Source organism: Malaclemys terrapin, chromosome 5, assembly GCF_027887155.1.
Source record: "Malaclemys terrapin pileata isolate rMalTer1 chromosome 5, rMalTer1.hap1, whole genome shotgun sequence".
Taxonomy (NCBI): domain Eukaryota; kingdom Metazoa; phylum Chordata; order Testudines; family Emydidae; genus Malaclemys; species Malaclemys terrapin.
The window spans coordinates 88,493,209-88,511,785 of record NC_071509.1 but is presented as its reverse complement, the minus strand read 5'-3'; the positions used below and the strand labels follow the sequence as shown (position 1 = coordinate 88,511,785).

General features: G+C 41.1%; 1 protein-coding gene across 3 annotated transcripts in view; it reads left to right on the top strand.

The window, feature by feature from the left end:
• Positions 1-18,577, top strand: part of HHIP (hedgehog interacting protein) — a 99,978-nt gene that overhangs the window by 11,046 nt on the left and 70,355 nt on the right. For all 3 annotated transcript variants that reach the window (XM_054030881.1, XM_054030880.1, XM_054030879.1), the window contains exons 3-4: positions 5,488-5,644; positions 6,486-6,687. In XM_054030881.1, the coding sequence (XP_053886856.1) occupies positions 5,488-5,644; positions 6,486-6,687 (359 nt within the window). The remainder of the gene's footprint in view (positions 1-5,487; positions 5,645-6,485; positions 6,688-18,577) is intronic.

Below are 18,577 nucleotides of genomic sequence, written 5' to 3'. Positions count from 1 at the left end.
CAGAAGGTTCTGACATCCAAGCCAGGGGAAGGATTTTGGGGTAGTCAAATGTAAGGGGAAGAGCAGTGGCAGACTAGGGCTAGGGACTGATATTCTATTGCTACACTATCCTCCTATTCTCCCCTCCCACAGAAGAGAAGATACATTAGGACAACTGAACCAGCTCTGTTATTGACTAGCACCAGAAATCCATCCACAGTTCTCTCTCCATCTGCAAGTCAAAACTATTAGTAGGTACTTAGCCTTATGGGACTGATTCATTCACAGAGTGGCTCCACAATTGCTCCATGGCCTGGGGAGAGGATTCTTTTCCATTCTTTTCCATATCATGGAAGCAACTGACATTAGTTGGGGTTCAACAGTTTACCTGTCCCCCTGTGCCCATTATTCTTGTTTTTAACAGAAATTGGTTGAGGTGATTGTGTGCAGATCCAGCTCCAGATGTTACCAAAGTCAGAATCTAGATGTGGATTTTAACCAAATGGCATTCAAACCAAATGGCAGAAATGTTGGGAGAATAACTGCTCCCTGCACTGTAATTCCAGGAGTACTTTCATAGTTATTTGGTGTTTGCTGAAAAATGTCAAGGGCTTACAGAGTGGCTGTCTCTAGTGGAGGCTGCAACAGTTCCACATTGCTGCTGGGTGTATGCAGGCCCATTACCACGCACCTGAAAAATCCACTGGGATTAAGTTGTGTGACCACCTGACCTGGTAGTCTCCAAAGGTTTCATCAGGGGAAGCATGTGGCTGGAGTCACCTCAGGAACATAGCTAAGAGTTGAGGGGAGTGAGGTGACATTTTTGTCAACAATTTCAGATGTGAAGCTAGAAATCTGCTCACTTATATCCCCCAAAACTTTTCAAAATCCATCATCATGGAACAAAGAAACCACAAGGAAACAGAACAATACTTTCCTTAGTCATTAAAAATATATATATTCTCTATCTCAATGAAGTTAGCAGGAATAAAGTCATTAGGTCAGATACCCAGGTGGCATAAATCAATGTAGCTCCATTTAATTCTGTGGGCTAGACGTTCATGCTGTGCACAGCCCAAGAAAGAGGTGAGTGGTGTGAATTCTGGACTTGACCTACTCCAGGCATGGTACAGGCCTAGGATAAGTTAGAGTAGCCCAGCGGCTGCTTTAATTTACAGCAGGCTCTCCACGATTGTGGGTAAAGGCTGGAGCCAGATCAGAACCTGACTCAATCAGTCCACTGAAGACTCCTCTTTAAAGTTACAGAAAGGGAGAAGAGGCATCCACTGAACAAGATGCCAAAGGAACAATTTGAGATGTAGGAGTAACCAGAAAGTGATGGAGGTTATAAAAGGTGAGGAAGAATAAGATTTCAAGAAGAGGAGCATGGTCAATGGGTTGAAAAGCAGCAAGTTAAGTTGATAATAGTTGGAGATACAGTAGAAGATTTCATCAGGAAGATGATATTAGGAATTTTGGTGAAAGCTGTTTCAGTGGAGGGAGAAACCAGATTAAGAGTCTAGAAGGGAGCTGAAGAAGAGGAATTCCAGACAGCAGTTGTAGAGAGTATGTTCAGTGAGCTTGGAAATGAATGGGAGAAGAGAGAATGTAGTTGGAGAAGTAAGTGGGATCAAGGGTGATATATATTTTTTTTATGATGAGGAAATTAGAGCATACTTTTAGCGTGAAGGGAATGATCCATTGGAGAATGTGGGATTGAGGGAAAACGTTAAGAAAAGGAGAGTGGGGAGTAGAGAGATCAGGATGGGAAGAAGGGAAGGGGTTGCTGGGGCAGTTGGAGCAGTTAGAGGAGGACAGCAAACAAGAAATCTCAGTTTTGGTGATGGGGGAAGTAAAGAGTATGATTTGGAGGAGGAGTTAGAGAGAGAAGAAGGGAGGTCCCATCAGATCTTGTTGATTAAAAAAATCAGTGACATACTGACCTTAGAGAGGTGGGAGTAATGGAAGGTTTAAAAGGGAGGCAAAGTTGTAAGAGAGGCGGCTGTGGTTGCAACTTTGCAATGGCAGAATTAAATAAGAATGCAGAAGTGGTGCTTCTTGACTAGTGAGATGGAAGAGCTGTAGGAGGAAAGAATGAATTTGTAGTGGTAGAAGTCAGCATGGTTTTGGGACTGCCATCCAGGATGCTCAGCTGGATGAGTTCAGGAGCAGAGGAAGTTGTTAGTGAGTGAAGCCAAGGCTAAGGGTTGGCTGGGTGACCTTGCAATGGGAGAGAGGGTAGAAGGAGTCAAGGGTGATAGAAAACATAATGAGATCGGGATGAAGGGGTGAGATTGTGGGGAGGAGGGAAATAGCTTCTGAGCCTGGAAGCTCCAACTAGGGCCGGCTCCAGGCACCAGCTTACCAAGCAGGTTCTTGGGGCGGCCACTTCGGAGAGGGGCGGCACGTCCAGCTGTTCGGCGGCAATTCGGCGGATGGTCCCTCACTCTGCTCGGAGCGAAGGACCTCCCGCCGAATTGCCGCTGCAGATCGTGATTGCGATCGCGGCTTTTTTTTTGTTTGTTTTTGTTTGGCACTTGGGGTGGCCAAAACCCTGCTGCTGGCTCTGGCTCCAACCTTCCCTAGCAAGTTTTGGATCCAGATTGATTCCCAAATCCACATGATGGGTTTAGAGCTAGATTTCTTGATCTGAACAAGCCTCAACTTCAGGAATATACAACTGGGAACTTGAGCTCAGATTCCTCTCTCTTTTTACCATTCATTTTTCAAATATAAAGAAATATAATGCCCCCAGGATCCTAGCAAAACAAGAGAGACTTAAAATGAGCAGAGAAAATTGGCCATCGCCTGTAAGGTTCTTTAAAAACATAGCAAGAGATACAGAAATTAAGAGGGCCACGCTTTACAGCCCTTAGGCATAACCCACAGAGAAGTCAGTAGCAGCTGTACTTTACTAAGAATAGAGTAAAACTGTAGGATTTGACCCCTTACATAATGTAAATATTTCTTTATTGAGACAGTTTGCATATCTGATCTAGTATTTGTAATATATGGCAGCAAATTTTTTTAAGTAAATGCTTTCTTATTACATGGCAGAATAATACTTAAGGGCCAAGTTCTGCCTTTTTATGCATATGCCAGACTCCTGTTGAAGTCAATGGGAATTGCACAGACATCCAAAGATAAATTGACCTTAATTGGATGGAACATATACAGGGTGGGATTTTGAAAAGTGCTCAGAGTTGGCCTAACTCCATTAATTTCCATGGAAGTAGTTAGACCAACTCTGAGCACTTTTCAAAATATCACCCATTATGCACAATTGGAGTTGTCCTTATAGAGGCACCATCTCTTTTTGACAACTTAGCAAGTTCATCCATTAACACTGTAGAGTTTCAGAGTTCAGTTCAACCTTCAGTTTTTAAAAACAGAGTTATAGAATATGAAAAAGGAATGGGCTTGTTGAATGGCAAAAACAAGTTCAGTACATTTCATACTTGATTACATGCTAAAATACTTCGTGATACAAATAGCTACAGGCATAAAGTCAATCACTTTATGTATAAGTAAAGAACATTCCATATGGCATTGGTTAAATGAGTTTGCATCTGACTGTTATTAGAAATGAACATATACTGGCTAAAGAGTGTGATCCACACATACTCCCATTTATTCTTATTGAAGACAAAATTTCAGAACAAAGAAATGTGTCCTTAATAAAAATGGCATATTGAGCATGTAGTAATTCTACAGCTCCAAATGTCCATTGCACTTAGCTTGATTGTCTGTTGTATGTAGAGAAAGAAACTACTAAGAGCTCGGTCGTGCCCTCTGAAGTCAAATAATTCAACATCAAGATTCTGGATTGGTTTTGGGTCTAGCTTGACATCTACAGAGCCTTGGAATACTGTTCCATGTTTATGTCACAATTAATCTTCACTTATTCCATATGAAAATTATGTATCTTATTTTCTCATGCATTTCTTGTGCTAGTTCATATAAATTAGAAACAGCCACTAGCAGCTGCTATTTGCTGAATCTCCAAATTCATGCCAATGAAACCTTCATACCACAACACACAATCACGTGTTCCAAATTTTATTTTCTATTACCCAAAGGCAGAATTTGGCCCATTATTTGGAATGACCGGGATATTTATTTATTAAAGGAGGATTCATATGAGAAGAATACATGATTGTGAGTTGAAGTCCAAAAGTTTTATTGACATAAGTTTGGGATAACTGCATTACTTACAAATGGTGAAGCTATATAAGAGTTATGCTGATGATCCCAACTGAGTGGCAATAAAACTTTTATGCTATGTACTGCATCATTATTAATTCTATATATACCATGGCCCAAATCCTGACCCATGCAAGGTCTCCTTTTGCATTGTTCTGGCAGTGCAAAGGGAACTTAAAGATGTTCTAAACCAGACTACTTTGCTGATTTTATTCGAAACCCCACACACTAGATATAATGGGCCAAATTCTGCCTTCTGATTTACATATGAGTTTGATAAAGAGGATTAAAAATGGGTGAAACTTACTAGAAATAGGTCTATCGGTAGAAAGTAATAGTCTTGCTGTTATTAGAATGTATTAAAAAGTCAACAGCAGCACTGTTCTTTCTCATAGATCTCTATTTCTTTTTTTTTTTTTCCTTCTGGTTTTCAGACTCCTTCTTTAAATAACCCCAAACCTAAAGAACTCCTTTCAGCTAAAAACAGTTTACAGAATCCATACACACCTGCTTTAGATAGGCTACAGGTATAGCTACAGAGCAGGATGAGGCACTCCCTCTTCTTAGGTGCTGGAAAGTGAAGAACTAGTCTGTGATATTGAACCTCAGGTTCTCCTGTGCTAATGCAGAGTACTAACCACAGAGCTGTAAAGATACCTGAATATAAATGAAGTTCTGTTTTATCCTTAGTCCTCTCTTTTTGAGACAACTACTCACGCACCATTTATTCTGCCTGTCTTTTGGTGCCAATGCTTCATGAAGTTTTTAAGATATTGATATGAAGTTTTTACGCCCTTTCATAAATCAATGGAAAGTAGCATCATTTATTTGAATGGCAGTTAGCAACATAAAAACAAAATGAAAACCAATACTCTGTAATATAATGTTGTTAAAATAATAATGCTAAGGGTCAGCTATAAACCAAAACAGCAAGAAAAAGTTAAGGCCGCAATAGCTTGAGCTTTACAACACATTGTCCTTCATTAGTGGGGTCTGCTGACTTCAACAGGTGCATGGCCACCTTAACTGAATTTTCTCTCACGTTTTTATGACTGACCCTTAGTATTATTTTAACATAGTTGGTTTTTTCCTGTTTAATCACATTGCAAATAATGGGTGATAGAAATAGAGAAGAGTAAGCCACAAAAGGTATTACTCCATCTATCTGTGTTTAAAGACAGAACTTTGTTTAAAGTGCTTATTTTTCCACTCAGAATATAACCCATTTGAACATTAGGTTGAAGGCACAAAACCTGCAGCCTTGGCAATACACTAAACACTTTTATGCTCTTTTACATTTTTAAGGGTGTCTCCAAACTACAGCTGATGAGTTTTGCTTTTACTATGCAAGAAAAGATGGTGGCTTGTGCTTTCCAGATTTTCCAAGAAAACAAGTGCGAGGCCCAGCTTCTAACTATTTGGACCAGATGGAAGAATATGACAAAGTGGAAGAGATCAGCAGGTTCATAAAGATAAATGCTGTTTAATCTAAAAAAACTGACAAATCTTTGTGGTTTTCACAGTGAATCAGCTCAGTCTGTGCTTATGCTCAGCAGCTGTGTCCTCCAGATGTTATTTTCTTCTGCTGCTGTTTAAGTGCCTTTTTTTTTAATCACATTAGCTTAGATACTTTTGATATGTAGGTAACTAACAGAGTATTATGAGCCAGGCTTCTCTGTGATTCATATGTATTTCATGTGTGTCATTTTGATCTGAAATTTATTACTAATAGTTTACAGCAGTATAGAAGTTCTCTCTACAATAATTTATTAGCAAATCTGTTTTTATGCATATGGCATTTTTTTCTCTTGTACATTTTCCACTATTATTATTATTATTATTATTATTTCCACAATTGAATGAATTGGATTATGTTATTTAAGTAGACTGCTCCAAATTAAGGCAAATTTTATCAAATTCTGAAGTCATTGGGATTTGCAATGCTTACTTTAGGAGAGAATTTGCCTATAAAAATTTTACTTTCCTTTCTGTGAATTTTGCTGTCCCTCGCCTCGCTCTCAGATCTCAGGCTACTTTACTTTAACTCCCAGCTATATAAAGCCAAATTTTGCTCTTGGATGTACACAGGTTACTCTCATTTACTTCAATAGGAGTGGCCACAGTGCACCTGAGGACAGAATATGGTCTTTAGAATTATCCTTGTAATACCACTTTAGGAAACTTGTATTGTAGTTCTCAGGGGCAATGTTAAGTGAAAGTTCTGTGAATTGTATCTATTGCAAAATAAATAATAATAATAATAATAATAATAAAGTCTCACTGTTTTTCTTTCATTTCTTTAGAAAGCACAAGCACAACTGCTTCTGTATTCAGGAGATTGTGAGTGGTTTGAGGCAGCCTGTTGGTGCAGTGCACTGTGGGGATGGATCACATCGTCTCTTTATCCTTGAGAAGGAAGGATATGTGAAGATTTTCACTCCTGAAGGAGACATAATTAAGGAACCGTTTTTGGACATACACAAGCTTGTTCAAAGTGGAATAAAGGTTGGAATTCTTTTTTATTTCTCTCTCAACATCTACTTATATTTTAATCTAATTATTTATTACCCTCCCTGTATGTGCTATTAATTTAAAATCAAAACCATGGAGAGCATCAGCAATTTTTTTCAGGAAAATATTTTAATGTAAAGAAAAAATATTCTAAACAGAAGATAAGGAGCAAATATGAAATATAGTAGAGTTCCAACTGATAAGGAAAGGGAGCATAATGATAGAGTCTGCTTTCTTTGGTAAAGTAAAGGGAAAAGACATGATTATAAGAACTGTATTCATAATTTTCTCTGTGCTTTTATTGTTTCCTCCCCTTGAATGTAGCGGAGGATGTACAGCACCAGGATCACAAAGTTATCTGCACATTTACATCATTTAGGCCTGATTATGCTACTACTGAAGTTTGCCAAACTTTGGCATTGACTTCCGTGAGAGCAGCCTTGAGCCATTTAAGGAATTATTCCCACTTGAATCTTTTGGTATTACCAGTGGTTATTATAGAAGCATACAGAAGGGGGAGCTCTCACCACACCATCCAAGAAGGAGGGGGAGCTGTCCTGTGTTTTTTAGCATAGGGGGAGCTGTGCTTTCCCTCCCCCTTCCTTCAATCCCTGAGAACTACAAAAACTGCCCATTGTCTGTGGTATAATCTAAAAATGTGCAGCACACAACCTGTACCCTAAAAAATGTTATTGCACCTCTAAACGCATGCCTACAGATTAGCGAATTTTTCTAATGATGAAGCTCTTAAGAAAGCACTGTGCACAAAGACTACTATTGACTTTAATGAGAGCTGGAATGGGGCCCTGATGATTGGGCAATGATGTGACATTATTATTCCTGGAGATGATGGTTTTCAAGGCAGTACTTCAGATACGACAACAACATGATGGGATAAGTAAACTTAAGAGAATCCAAAGGCTACCAGGTGATATTTTAGTCAGAACCCATCTATATTTTATTCCAGTATTTACTTATCATGTAAATGTTTATGCTGATAACTCAGCTGAAATCCTACTATGCGATATGTAAAATTGGAATTAAGCTTTGTAACCAGGCTTTGCATCAAATAACTGCAATCTAACTTCATAAAAAGCCTCCTTAGCTGAAATAACTCATGGACTTGCTTCAGTGAAATGAAAATATAAAAATAAAAATGAGCTATGTTGATCTAAAGTATTTATTACATGATAAATAGGCCTTTTGTGCATCAGATACAACGCCAACAGGCTGGTTTCAGATAGACCTTTCTGAGAGGGTGTTTGGATAATTTTGGGTTTGTTTTGAAACACAGGAATAAATGCAAAATACAGTAGTTTCTTTCAAACAAAGAACTAATTTCTATGATTTTATGATTTATTGAACTCTTGCCTTAGTGCCTATGTGAATCGCCTTCAGCTATTGAGCTCTAAGACAAACGACAAAATACACAACAAATATAAAAGGATCATGTTCTGGTGTGATATGGTGTTCTGAGTGTCTTTACATCATGGTGATGGGCATAATATAAAGGCCTAGTTACTATTAACAAAGATATTCTAGACCAGGGGTGGCTCACCTGAGCCTGAGAAGGAGCCAGAATTTACCAATGTACATTGCCAAAGAGCCACAGTCATACATCAGCAGCCCCACAGCAGCTCCCGCCACCCTCTCCCACCCATCAGCACCCCACCAATCAGCACCTCCTCACACCTCCTGATCAGCTGTTTCGCGGCATGCAGGAAGCTCTGGGGGAGATGGGAGAGGAATGAGGGCACAGCAGGGGAGGAGGAGGGGGCAGGAAGGGGTGGAATGGGGGCAGGGCCTGTGGCAGAGCCAGGGGTTGAGCAGTGAGCACCCCCTGACTCATTGGAAAGTTGGTACCTGTAGCTCCAGCCCCGGAATCGGTGCCTACACAAGGAGCCGCATATTAACTTCTGAAGAGCTGCATGTGGCTCTGGAGCCACAGGTTGGCCATCCCTGTACTAGACAAAGCACCACAATTTTCAAAATTGGGGTAAACCCCTGGGTCTATATTGAGGCACCCGAATAAGTGGCTTGGTTTTCAAGAAGTGCTGAGCACCCAGCAGCTCCCACTAAAATTAATGGAAGTTGCTAAGTGTTCAGCACTTTGAAAATTAGCCCACTTATTTAGGCATATAAATACAGATTTAGAGAGACTAACTTTAGACTCCTGATATTTCAAATCTTGGCAAAGTGTTTATAAGTCTGAGTTTGGGATGGCTGCATTATTGATGAGTGGTGAAGTAAATACATGTGAGGCAGTCAAATGTACATGATAACTACAATTTATGACATGGTTCTGCAGTTTATCACATGTATATCACCAAACCATGTGTTGTGAATACTCACACAAGCACTCCTATACATCTCTTTTCTCATATATATTGTATACACACACATACTTCACTTGGTTCACACAGGAACCCTCCCAAGCAAAAAAACAATGAGGAGTCCAGTGGCACCTTAAAGACTAACAAATTTATTTGGGCATAAGCTTTTGTGGGTAAAAAAACCCACTTCTTCAGATGCATGGTGTGAAAATTACAGATGCAGGCATTATTATACTGACACATGAAGCAAAGGGAGTTACCTTACAAGTGGAGAACCAGTGCTGACAGGGCCAATTCAATCAGTTTGGATGTGGTCCACTCCCAATAATTGATGAGGAGGTGTCAATACCAAGAGAGGGAAAGTTGCTTTTGTAGTGAGCCAGCCACTCCCAATCCCTATTCAAGCCCAAATTAATGGTGTTAAATTTGCAAATGAATTTTAGTTCTGCAGTTTCTCGTTTAAGTCTTTTTTTGTTGTAGTATGGCTGCTTTTAAGTCTGTTATAGAATGTCCAGAGAGATTGAAGTGTTCTCCTACTGGCTTTTGTATGTTACCATTCCTGATGTCTGATTTGTGTCCATTTATTCTTTTACATAGAGACTGTCCAGTTTGGCCAATGTACATGGCAGAGGGGCATTGCTGGCACATGATGGCATATATCACATTAAGGCAAAAGTTGTTACTGGGAATTATAGCAAAACATTATGGGCCAGCATGTGTTTGCATATGTCCTAGAAATACTGCAGCAGTTAGTTATTGTCTAATGTCGAGACACATATCTTTAATAAGCTAAATTAAAAGTTTTTAAAAAGGTAAGCAATGAATAGCCAATTCTAAAGCACAAACCCAGACTTAGCTCTTTGTGCCTACATATTGCACACAATGGAACAAATTCTCCTCTTGGTTAAGACTAGTACAATTCAATTAATGTCAATGGAAAGCAGAATTTGTCCAAATAAGTACTTTAGCCCACTATTTAGCCAGTGCAAATCAGACCATTAAATAATTTCAGTTAATTCCTAGATGATAGTAGTGCTAATTTAGCTGGAAGACTGGGAGCAAAGGAAAGACAAGCAAGAAGCCAAAAACAGTCCAGTTAGAGGGAATGATGGGTGTTCTAGTGCTTTCTAGTGGGTGGGGAGCTTGAATGGATGGAGGCCTTTTTGCATTCTGCAGAGGAAGAAGGAAGGAGAAGTAGCTGGAAGCAGGACACTAGCTGATAGGTGGGGAGAGGAAGGCAGGAGAATGCTGAAGATGAGTACACGCAGCTTAACTGCGCTAATAGTTATATAAAACACCCAATAACTTGAAAAAGTAAAAGTGAACAAATAAAACCAAATATTTCCTAATGATTATTTTAAAACAGGAGTTCTCAAACATTTTTACAGTGTATATCATTATAATAGAACATCCTGTGGGCCACCTCCCTTCTCATTCCCAATCACACTAATCACCTTCCTTCCCATTCACAGTCACATAACATTCCTGTGGCAACTACAGACACCGTTCACATAGAAAAATAATACCGGGGATAATAATATCTGATTCTGGCAAAACGCTCTGGAGAGGAGCAATTTGTAAAAGGCTCTAACATGTTGCACTTTAACTGCCCTATGTAGACCCTGCTGGCACAATCAAAAAGGTATCTAGTTCATGTTAACATAATCCCTGTTTCAGTTTTTTTTAAATGCAGAGCTATTTCTCCAGAATCTTTACAGTCTGCATATTTTGCTAATTAGTGCTTCAGGACATTAGTATGCAGATTACTGACATAATTGACCATGAATGGCTCAGGTCTGTTGTAGCTGTGTGTGGGCTGTCTGAATAAGAGATCTCTTCTCTTTACAATACAAAAGGAGGTTAAACATGTTTAATTCTCACTAATGTAACACTAATGGAAACTGTCTGTGTACATTTTTGTTACAATGAGCCTGATTCTCTCCTTACAGTGGTGTAAATTCAAGAGTAACTACTGTGAAGTCAATGGAGTTTTAGTAATGAGAGATCAGAATCACGCCCAAAATGTTTAGGTGCAGTGTTTTTCTAAATGGCAGATTTCAGAGTAGCAGCCGTGTTAGTCTGTATTCGCAAAAAGAACAGGAGCACTTGTGGCACCTTAGAGGCTAACAAATTTTTTTGTTTGTTTGTTTTTCTAAAGGTGACATTTTGGCCATTTTTTTTTCTCAAAATACCAAAAAAGCTATTTTCTCAGTTTTCCCATCATTTTCGTAGATTCATAGATTTTAAAGAAGAAACAACCATTAGATAATCTAACCTGACCTCCGGTAGAACACTTTCATCCAGTTACCTGTGCATGTAGATTTGATGATTTCCCTCTGAAATTAATAAGAGGGAAGATTTCCCTCTGAAATGAATAAGAACTGTTGACAATTTCCTCCCTCCCTTCATACCCCCCCCCCCCCGCCGCCCATTTTGGGTTTGGTGTAACTAAGAAACAATATTTTCACTTTTTGATGAAAATGTACTGGGTTAGGCTGTGTGTGTTACATTTTATTTTTACAACCAAGGTTTAACCTCCCTGAAAACAGCAGTTTAAAAAAATTCTGTTTAATTTGTATTTATATCTGAAAGACTGACGGCCTGTCTATATACCAAGTAATAGCACAGTGGACAATGGACTGCAAAGCTAGTTGAACTTAATTCAATAATATCTCTCAAAGATATTGCAGGAAATTGCCATATCTGTCACTGGGATGAAGAGGAGGAAGCCCCCATAGGTGGTATGGTCCCCTTGTACAAAAAGCAAATAGCCATGAACATTAGTGGTGGTCTGACTAGTATTAAGTCCCTGACTATGGCATTGGTGGTCAGATCCATGAACAGAGAAACAATGCACAGCTATGGTGAAGCCAATTACTATATTGTCAGGGAATGAGCCACACTGCCAGTGGTACAGAGTGCAGAGGTGTTTTTGCTCCTCTGATCTGCTTGGTGATCCACATAGTCAGGGCCGGCTCTGGCTTTTTTGCCGCCCCAGGCAAAAAAGCCAGGCGCCGCCTCCCCTCCCCCCCCTCCGGGGCACCGGGGGGAGGGCGGCAAGCCGGCCAGGGGGAGGGCGATGAGCCGGCCGGGGCTTTGCTCTCCCTGGCCGGCCGGAGCGCCGCGGGGAGGGCGGCGAGCCCAGTCGCGGCCCCGCTCTCGGCCGGAGCGCCGTGCCACCCTCTCCAGGTGCTGCTCCAAGCACATGCTTGGTGGGCTGGTGCCTGGAGCCAGCCCTGCACATAGTGGAGTTTGCTGACAGTGCCCATTTCCTCTTCTGTGAAGCAGCTAGCCTCAACACACAAATGGGATGATCTCATGTATTTTTTCACAGTTGTCCCCCTGAAGATTTTTAATTTTTAAGCTTCACTGCAGTCAATGGGCATTTCTGCTTAAAAATTGATGGCACAATACAGTCAAGTTTGTTGAGTGAGGGGAGTTAATTCTCAGGGTTTTAATCAAAAGAAAAGAGGGATATTATATACACTCATATGTACATAATGTACACATTATGTTAGCATAAGCACATTAAGGCTGAGGAAATATTTCATCACAGCCTAAAGACATACTGCCTAAACCTGTCTTCTCAAGTGAGGATGGTGGTGGCCTGAACGTTAAGGAAGACTTCTCAAATACACAGAGACCCAGCATTCATGGGGAAAGAAAGTCCAGACCCTGGGGACGCTGGCCAGAAGCATGTGCCCAACTTGTCTCTGCACATCTCTCAACCACTAATCTTCACTGGCAGCATGGCTGGCAGATATGTCCTGTTACCATAGTATTTCCTAAATTGGCCATCCCCTCTTCTTGTCTTTGGAAGCCCTGGATGGGGCTTACTGCAGAAGCTGGCTACCCTTCAGTATTTTTCAGGCACATTTCATTCTGGCCACAGAGCGGGAACTCCTTGGCTCTCCCAGCCTCTACCCAACCACGATATCTATTATGGGGAGCCTCCAGTGGGTAGTGCTTGTGTCAAGGGGCAACCAAGGGACTTGGTGGCAAGAGTAGCCTATCACATAGACTCTGATATCTTGTTCCCCTGATTTTCAGCCCCATTTTTGGCCTAATAAAATTGTTTTTGAGTTACAAAGCAGTATTCTACACGTGTTCCTTCCAAGTTCTATAACAAGAACCAAATTTACCAAGAAAACACGTTTTCTGATTTTTGTCTTGGATTGATTTTCACGGTATAGTTTGTTTTAAGATTTTTTAACTACTGATCATCTAGTCTGACATCTTGCATATCACAGGCCACTGATTTTCACCCAGTTAGCTCTGTTTTGAGCCTAATAACTTGTATTTGACTAATGCATATCTTTCAGAAAGGCATCCAGTCTAGATATTAAGATATCAAGAGGTGACAAATCAATCCATCATTTCAATTTGTTCCAGTGGTTAATCACCCTCACTGTTAAAAATTGGTGCCTTATTTCTAATTTGAATTTCTCTGGCTTCAGATTCCAACCATTGTTTCTTTCTCCATAAGATTAAAAGAACCCGTTAGTTCCTCCCCATGAAGATTCTTATACAGCTTCATCTCCTCATGAAGATATTTTTACACTATAATCAATCTTTTTTTTTTTTTTTTTTGATAAGATAGACAGATTGAACTCTTTAAGTCTCTCACTGTAAGGCATTTTCTCCAGCACTCAAATTATTTTCATGGCTCTTCTTTGAGCCCTCTCCAATTTTTCAACATCCTTTCTAAAATGGACACCAGAACTGTGCACAGTATTCCAGTATCAGTCTCACCAGTGCCATATACGGAAGTAAAATCACCTCTCTACTCCCCTACTCACTGCATCCAAGGATCTCATTAGCCATTTTTTTGCCACTGCACCAACAGGGAGCTCAAGTAGGGTTGCCAGGTGTCCGGTTTTCAATCGGAATACCCCGTTGAAAAGAGACCCTGGTGTCTCCGGTCAGCACCGCTGACCGGGACATTAAAAGTCTGGTCGGCACCATCAGGGGGCTAAGGCAGGCTCCCTGCCTGCTCTGGCTCTGCGCAGCTCCCCGGAAGTGGTCACCATGTCCGTCCCTTAGACACAGGGCGATCAGGGAAGCTCCATGTGCTGTCCCAACTGGCTGGAAATGGCGGCCAATGGGAGCTGCGGGGGCATTGCCTGTGTGTGCGGGCTGTGCACACCATGCAGAGCCGCCTGACTGCACCTCCACCTAGGGGCCAGACATACCAGCCACTTCCGGGAGTAATGCGAAGCCAGAGCAGGCAGGGAACCTGCCTTAGCCCTGCTACACTGCTGTCTGGGAGCCACTTGAGGTAAGCGCTACCCGGCCAGAGCCCGCACCTCAAACCCCCTGCCCCAGGTCAGAACCCCCTCACACACCTTAACTCCCTCCCAGACCCCACACCCCAACCTCCTGCCCCAGGTCGGAACCCCCCCCCCCCCCCCCCGACACACACCCAAACTCCCTCCTGTAGCCTGCACACCGCACACCCTCCCGCACGCCAACCCCATACTCCAGCCCTGAGCCCCCTTCTCCACCCCAAGCCCCTCATCCCTGGCCGCACCCCAAAGCCCACACCCCCAGCCACAGCCTGCACACCCTCCAATATCTCAACCTCCTGCCCCAGCCCTGAACACACTCCTGCACTCCAAACCTCTTGGCCCCAGCGCAGAGCCCCCCTCCTGCACCCCGAACCGCTCATCTCCACCCTGACACCAGAGCCCGCACCCCCTCCCACATCCCAAACCCCTGCCCCAGCCCAGTGAAAGTGAGTGAGGGTGGGGGAGAGCGAGTGACAGAGGGAAGGGGGACTGGAGTGAGTGGGGGTGTGGCCTCAGCAAAGGTGCGAGGCAGGGCAAGGGTGGGCCTCAGCCATTAATTGTTGCTAAATCGTTTTTATTTTATTGTAGCATTTGGTACTAGAGGCTTTAATATATATATATATATTGACTATTGAGTTATAGAATCAGCAACAGGACTGCATTATAAGCCAAGCAATTCAATTTCACCCAAAGTGTCTGAAGTAGAAATCTGAGTGAAATGGGTATCCTTAAAACTGCCTTTGCGGCGTTATCACACCAAGTTATATTGTATGGAGATCAACTTTAAAATAAAACAAAACACATAATAATCTTTTATTAGTAAAACTAATGAAAACACCAGAATAATAGGGCAAAGCCTTTGAGGCCTCTAAGAAAAAAAAGAAAACCCCAAAAGAGAAAACATATGTCAGTGAAATGATGCTGATGATAGGCTGTTAAGAATATATGAGCTAGACGCCATGATCTCAGACACCTTCTGCTCCATCCCCCGGCTATGAATCTTTTTTCCTTGTCACAATGGCTTAAATTTTAATAGAAAGTTTCCATAAATTTTAAACCACATATGCGTCTTCATTTCTTTAAACTATCAAATTACCCAGTAATTTGATACTATCTTTACATACTTATGATTTCAGAGTTTTTGAAGTGTGATATTCTTATAAAGTTCCTTGTAATTATTTTAATGGTCAATACTTTTCTGAAGTTGTTACAGTGAATACAAATGTAAATGTCACTTTAATTGTTTTAAGTACACATGCTCCATTTAAATTATTGAATCACTTCTTATGAACACTTAAAGTCTAGATATACCCTAACAGCTTAACTATTCAATGCAAGGTTTCAGAGTAGCAGCCGAGTTAGTCTATAGCCGCAAAAAGAACAGGAGTACTTGTGGCACCAGAAAAGCTTCAAAAACAGACTCCAACGAGAAACTGCTGAACTAGAATTAATTTGCAAACTAGATACATTAACTTGGGTTTAAATAGAGACTGGGAGTGGCTGGGTCATTACACAAATTGAATCTATTTCCCCATGTTAAGTATCCTCACACCTTCTTGTCAACTGTCTGGAATGGGCCATCTTGATTATCACTACAAAAGTTTTTTTCCCCCTCCTGCTGATAATAGCTCATCTTAATTAATTAGCCTCTTAGAGTTGGTATCAGAACGTCCACCTTTTCATGTTCTCTGTATGTATATATATATCTTCTTACTATATGTTCCATTCTATGCACCTGATGAAGTGGGCTGTAGCCCACGAAAGCTTATGCTCAAATAAATGTTAGTCTCTAAAGTGCCACAAGTACTCCTGTTCTTTTTATTCAGTACAAGTACATCAAAGGGGACTAGCAGGTATTAATTAGGCTATCTATAAGGCTGGAAGTCAAATGCCCCAAATATTCCAGAGCTGCTCAGGGTGGCTGGACACTTATGAAATGAGCTCCTTGCCTCCACAAACAACTTTCAACACGACTGCAGGGTTAGCATGTGAAACTTTTAAAGACACCAAGAGGATAGAGTATAACTACATGATTACTCAAATAATAAAATATAATATTGTGCAAGATATCTCTAAAACTTTACATACAAGGTATGTATTTGCAGTTGTTACACTGAATTGAAGATGCAAATGTACTTCAATTATTTTGACTATGCCTGATGAGTAAATCATCTTGAGAATTGAAGGTTATGGTCCTGATTCAGCAAAGCACTTAAGTAAATTCTGAACTTTAAGAAAGTGCTAGGACTTAAGCATGTGCTTGAATGCTTTGCTAAATCGTTGCCTGAGGCGGCATATTTTGAGCCCTGAATGCACTCTACAAAGTACACACAACTCCTTTTTTAACCCCTTTTGCATCTGACAATATGAGGGCTATTTCCATTCCAAACTTTAGCTTTCATCTCTCAGCTGAATTGGCAATAGGGCTATTCAAAAAAACATTACAGTTATTTATTATAAGAATACTGGGTATTCCCTCCCCTCTCTCCCCCCATTACCTTTGTGCTCAAAGTAGCTGAAGAGTTTTGCTCAAACTCTGGAAAAACTCACCCTGGGGCAGAAACCCAACTCGGGAAAATTTTAAGATGTTACAGACAATTTAAAATGAGGTATGAAATGGAACCTGTTATTCAACCTTAATTAGAGCAATTGCTGCCACTTCCATTATATTATAGGCCTACACTATAATCAAATAACTGACAAAGCGTTTGACCAAGTTTAATTAAAACTTGAGAACAAATACAATTTTTTAATAAAATCAATTTCATCCACAAGTTTACTGCATCATCTGCTTGATTGCTCTGAGACATCCAAAGTATTTTTGCATAAGATGTTGTATTATCTATAGCTCTTAAATCAAAAGATAGAATACTATGACTACTTATAAAGAATCTAAGGAGCCTCGTAGCCACTAGGAGAATGGGTACTATTGAAAAAAATAAGATAACACGATAAAGTATTTTATAATCAGTCTGTTTATGAGTAAAATCAGATTATTTGTTATTCTATGACTTCTGTGCTCAGATATACGTTTGCCCAAAGCTCTTCATATACACCATTGAACAGTGGTATAAATATGTGTGCTTGTTTTTGAATCAGGCATATCGGCCATTTTCTGACCTCAACCAATGCACATGCTTCCCGGTGATATCAATGGGCATTCTGCTACTGACAGAGGCAGATGACACCTGGACAGAATTCACACTGATTTTCACATACAAATTATCACTAAACCCCTCACCCTCTCTTTTATAGGAATAACTCATGTAGAAGAGAGGAAATTCCAAGTTTCAAAGCAAGGAATTTCCTGTGAATTCTTGCATTGGGGAAAGGAGGTTGCCCCCCCCCCACTTCATTTTCCCCCAGGAAAAATGTGGGTTTTGTGTATTAACCCATGGTTTACAGCCAAGAGCTGTAGGAGGCAAGGGAATCGGCACAAATGAGCTTGCTGCCACTTTGCCACCTGACTTTACTGGTTCCTGCAAAAGCCATGATTCCGGTGGCTACAACCACTATACCTAGAATCTCCCTTCCCTAGGGGTGGAAGTTTTCCACAGCAAGAGGGCTGTGTTCCTCTGCAGGATTTGGAAAGGGAGTGGGGACTGGAAGATCCACCTGAGCCTTCTCCCCCTTCCAACTTCATGGGTCTACAACTCAGCACCATCACTCTGTGGGCTTTTCCTGGGAGAAGTGGAACTCTCTCCTCCTGAGAGACCAGGCTGTTGTCCACATGCAGGGGGATTCATGTAGTCCCCTAAAATAATAATGCTATCCTGTGAAATACAAACATGCAGTGCTATCCACATATGCCAGTTGTGCAGGATTTCTGCTTCAGAGCCAGCAATGTAGGTGTTTTGTTTTGTTTCATTCCACAATTCATACCACCTGGAGTCTATGTTTTAGCTGCCACCTTGCTTCTACATTCTCACCACAGGAACCATGTTAAAACCTCTAAGAACTGTGCATAGCCTCGAGGGGAATAAAATTGACTACTAGCATATGACAGTGATACATGATGGATTACTGTTTTGGTTCTCTGAAATGCATCAATTGGATATAGGAGTGTCTTGGCTGTGGTAGGGGACAGATTGGGTTCTAATACTACACCTGACTCCCTTTCCAGGTCCTACTTTGTGCCTACACAAAAACCACCCAAAGCACTATTGTTGTGTCTCATCAATCCACTAACAGACTACTGGGATGGAAGTAATAGAAACACTCCCTGGCAGCTGCAGGCTGACAAACTCCATCACGGGGCTGAAA